At 37.5% G+C, this 5000-nt stretch overlaps 1 protein-coding gene across 2 annotated transcripts in view; it reads right to left on the minus strand.

Annotated features, from left to right (window-relative positions):
• LOC137999133 (probable ATP-dependent RNA helicase DDX52) overlaps window positions 1–5000 on the minus strand; it is a 45809-nt gene that overhangs the window by 18009 nt on the left and 22800 nt on the right. For both annotated transcript variants that reach the window (XM_068844986.1, XM_068844979.1), the window contains exons 6-7: window positions 4732–4812; window positions 2933–2995 (exon numbers count right to left, since the gene is read on the minus strand). In XM_068844986.1, the coding sequence (XP_068701087.1) occupies window positions 2933–2995; window positions 4732–4812 (144 nt within the window). The remainder of the gene's footprint in view (window positions 1–2932; window positions 2996–4731; window positions 4813–5000) is intronic.

Consider the following 5000-nt stretch of genomic DNA (forward strand, 5'->3'; position numbering starts at 1 on the left):
TAAATTCTCTAATTAGAAGCTGTCCACAAATGACCATTTCTCAACACTCAAATGCAAATTACATCGAATGAGGCGCACGTTTACAGCGAGTTTTCATCCTTTTTCACTGAAATTTGGCAAGAATGTTGTCCGATAATGTGGCAATAAACCCGTGTCGGGCAGTTTTTATTTGTTGCCTCCTTCGAAAGTGATGAGTATTTAAGAAAAGCTACTGCGTGTCTTATAAAAACTGAAAGTTTAACAGCGAAAAAAAAAAAAAACAAAACAAACCAGACAATTAATCAAAATTTTGTTTCTTGGATCAAGGTGTGAAGAAAACGTAGTTTCCGGTTAAATTCTGACCGGAAACGAACTCAACTTGTGAAGCTATATACTTTTGAAAAATGAGGGCTATTTTAGGAAAGGTTTTTATTTCTTGCCTTAAATCAACTAATAATCGGAATCTACAATTCCTAAGCTTCCAGAAAATATATACTTTATTAGGGGTTTTTATGAAACGTGTGACCGTGAAGCATGCAGCGACAACGCGAGGTTGCCGTTTGGGGTATACTGATTTAAAGGACGTAAAACTCATGAAATGAATTGTTATGCTGCGTTCTTCCAACAGATCAGCGTCATTCCGTTTTTCATGAAGAGATTAAATCTGATAACGACTTCGACGCGTTTAGGTGATTAATACTGGGCAATAGTTTTGAAGTTCTTTATTTGCTTTTGTCTGTTCAGTCTGTTTTGTAGCAATAGTGCTGGTTTACGGTTTATTTGTGGATTTTCTGCAACGTGAATGCATAATTTCTTGACGCCGGACGTGGGGTGGAAAATGCGGGCCGCTGTTTGTACATTTTTTGGGCGTAAGTGTTTTAATGAGTGCTGGTGTGGAAGGGGTTTTTCAACGTAACTCTTAGAATTCGTACATGATAGAGTAAGGTAGTAGAATTTTAAGTCTGACTTTCCAAATTAAAGATAGAACCGCAAGTCATTAGGATACCATGTTGGTGCTGGTGACTTTGTTAAGCTGAAAGCAACTAAAAATGCTGCTATAATCGTCACTTTGTTCTCAGATAGGAAGTAATGATTTTGCAAATATCATTGCTTCTAGATCTGTGTGAATTAAGGATGGAGTTTTTGGGAAAGAATTTGCCCAGCATTTTTGTTTCCGTGTTAGCAGCCACTTTCTCGTTGCAGTATCATAGGAGTTGTCGTTCTTTAATAAACAGTAACTGTTTTCAAGTTAAGCTATGATCCTCGCATTTATGAACGATCATTATCCCTGTTTCTGAACAGTATGTTGTCTGGGTATTAATTTCGCTACGAACGAACGAACCATTCACCATTTTTCAGGGGCACCCAACGTCAATTTTCGGAAAATATCTGTTCGGAAGACGATTTGAGATCTAGAATTTTCGGAACATCTGTTGTAAAATTTCTTGCTTGCCTGTCTCTCCTAGGATTTTCGAACATATGAAAAATGGTATAATTGCCCATTTTAAAGGATTTTTACCCTAAAAAGGCCACCTAGAATTTTCGGGAGCCTTCTTTCTGGCCGAAATTTTCGAAAAGGTGAGTTTTGATCCCTATAATTTTCGGATCACTAGACTTTCAGCTAGGAAATCCGAACAGATGAAAATTTTTTAGGTGATAAAAATATGCCTATATCTATCGTTTAAATACTAAAATACGTTTAACAATGCTAAGTTTAAGTGGTTTTGAACTATATGCTCGTAGGAAGCTTGCTGCGATTTTTGCTACGCTTGGATGTTTGGAGGAAGTGTACGGCAATTTCGCGACGCTTTAAGAACGAAGCATTCAACATTTCGGAGCGCTATTACCGTCAGTCATTATTGCTGTTTCTGAACAACATGGTATAAGGATATTAAGGACACATTCGCAACATTTGTGAATGCTATTCTGGACGATTTTTATACTTTTCTATGCTTATACCATATTTCAGTCGCTGCTCTTTGAGAGCAAAGCATACGACATTTTTGAGCAGCAAAGCCTCCTTTGTTCATCGAAGTTTTTCGTTCTCTCACCACCTGGCACTTCCATGGCTTCGCTTTAAGAACGAGGCATTCAACATTTCGGAGCGCTATTACAGTCAGTCATTATTTCTGTTTCTGAACGGCGTGTGTTCAGGGTATTAAGGACACATTCGCAACATTTGTGATTGCTGTTGTGGACGATGTTTATAATTTTCTATGCGTACATCGATATTTTCGTCACTATATGTTTTGAGGAAGTGTCCGGTGATTTCGCGACGCTTTAAGAAAGAAGCATTCAACATTTCGGAGCGCTATTACAGTCAATTATTATTGCTGTTTCTGAACAGCATGTTGTCAGGGTATCAAGGACACATATTCGCAACATTTGTGAATGCTGTTCTGGTCAATGTTTATAATTTTCTACGCGTATATCGATATTTTAGTGGCTACTCTTTGAGAACGAAGCATACAACATTTTTGAGCAGCACAGCCTCCTTTGTTCATCGAAGTTTTTCTTTCTCTCACCACCTGACACTTCCAAAGGTCGGGTCGACTTTTCAAATGACGGGTCGTCACGACCTGATCGGATCGTCACAATCCGTCGAGATAGTTGAAGCTGCCTCAGGCAGTTCGACTTCCGGCAGCAAATCTTACTTCCTTTTTAAACTTCACGACCCGACATCCGGTGAGTCGGGCCGTCAACAGAAATTGACGACCCGACTCAGTTCATGTATATTGGACATGTGTGACTTGGGGATGAGATTTGGGCCAACAATGGAGCAAACTCTTTAAAAATGTTCAAAATTGTTTTTAATCTAGGACATTTGATGACCTGTCAGAGACCGAGAGATTTGTTCCATATCCTTGAGACTCCTGGATAATTAGGGAGAATGTACATGTAAGTGTATTAATATTATTTGATTGTAATGTCTCTCTGTAGATTCTGTGCAAACCTGTTTAGCAAGTTCCCTTGTTGGTGACACAACAACAGCTCTAAATCCTTGTGTGCGGGATGCCTAAGCAAAATATATCAAAGGACTTGTCAGTTCCTTCAATAACTGAGTAATTCACAAATTCTCCTTCATCTGCAAGTCAAGATGTGACATGTCAGCCAATACAACATCCTCCTTTATTGTCCTATCTTTACGTTCTTTAAACAATGGCTTTGCTATTATTACTTAGTATACATGAAATGTGGTACTATTATAAACTACTATTACTACTATTATTATTACTACTACTATTTAAAAACTCCTTTCTTTCCTTCAAATTTTGAAAATTGTGTTTTCCTTAACACCTGACTGGCAAAATTTTGAGCTATAATTTTTATCCAAATACACTTGACTGTTTACTTTGTAAGAAATTTTTGGATTTGATGGTCTGCCATTACTCACATTCAAAACTGGCCAACTGGACCCCAGAGGGTAGGATCTAGGGGAAAAACGTCATTAGCCTAACATTTCAGCAAGTAAACATAGCTTACATGGAAAACACGAGTTTAATTCGTTCACTGCTCAGGCACCCCACAACACCCCCAGTTGAGAAGTAAAATTGTCTGGCATTAGAAAAAATCAGTTAAGGCCTTCGTAAAAGAAAATGAGGTGTCCGCAGAAAAATGAAATTGTTGCGCCGCTATTTTTTTGTATGGTGTCAAACTATAAAGTAAAGTAAAGTCTGCGTACAAGCCTAGAGAGGCCCATCAATGTCAAACAATATCTCATATTAAAGCTAATAAATTATTTGAATAAAGTTTTAGTTTTGAGGCCTCAAACTTAGAACGACAGAGTCTGCTGCAGAAGCTCCTGCCCCTCCACTTTATTCATTTGCAAAAATAACTGCACTTTGTTGCATCTTAGTCACAGATAGATGCACTCCAATATCATGTGAGGAATTCTTGATTTGTTAAGAATTAAAGGCAATATCACACACCAAAGTCGAAACTCTCATCTCATACTTAATTTGGGCAGCAAAAGTGCCATAAGATCAGTCTCTGAAGACAAACTAAAACTTCCTCACATGGTATTTGGGGGTAGTACAATCATTTATTAGAACTGAAAATTTGGAAGGGATATCTTAAAACCCATCGGGACAGGACATCTGAGAAGTTGTAATTTTGCCGTCAAAACACATGTAAACCCCTAGAAAATGGAGCTTGAAGATTCCGCAGCAGTTTACGGTCTGCTGAATAACTCCGCCCCCTACTTAAAAGCCACTTATGCCGAGCCAATCAGTGTTCGGGCATGTGCTAAGGTAGCAGATCGCGCGTGAAGGCTGTCAATTAATTGACACCCAATCCTTTCATGTGTGATTGATTTCACATGTGATTGACATGATACATCAATCATTTTTTGCCCGCAGATTATGGTGGGAAACAAAGAAAAGCAATTTTAGCGGTTTTAAAGTCAATTTTTCATGAAGGTCTCTCAAAGCCTGAAATTCCTGCATTGCATATTCAGCCACATACACACCCATTGCATTTTTAAACTAGCGAGTATTTGACATAATTTTTCCCCTCAATCCAAATCTCTCAAGATTTTAAAGTAAGTAAAAGCAGACCATTAAATAGAAAAATAATTATTGCAGTTAGGTATCTTTTTGAAATCAAGGCTCAAAACTTGAGTCACTTAAGTGTTTAGTTAACAGACTAAAGTTTTAAAATCCAAAGAAAACAAATTATTGATTTTTTTCTCCTAGAAGCACTTTAACACTGTATGAAACAATGCCTCAAAATTTATAATTACCACTCTGTTACCTTAAGATGATACAGAATTGGCAGAATAAAGGCCACAGTTTTCCCAGAGCCAGTGGGAGCACAGCACAAAATCTCTCTTTTCTAATGAAATAAAGCAGAACTCATTTATTTTGGAATACCCATTTATTTTTTATGGATAATTTAGTATAGAAATTCTTCCATATCTACTACCAAACTGGAATTTCATACGATTTTATAGCTTTAAGGAAATAATGGCAAGCTGTAAGCCATTGTAATCATAATTATCATACATGTGCAATACTACCGCA

The sequence above is a fragment of the Montipora foliosa genome, chromosome 1 (assembly GCF_036669935.1).
Source record: "Montipora foliosa isolate CH-2021 chromosome 1, ASM3666993v2, whole genome shotgun sequence".
NCBI lineage: Eukaryota > Metazoa > Cnidaria > Anthozoa > Scleractinia > Acroporidae > Montipora > Montipora foliosa.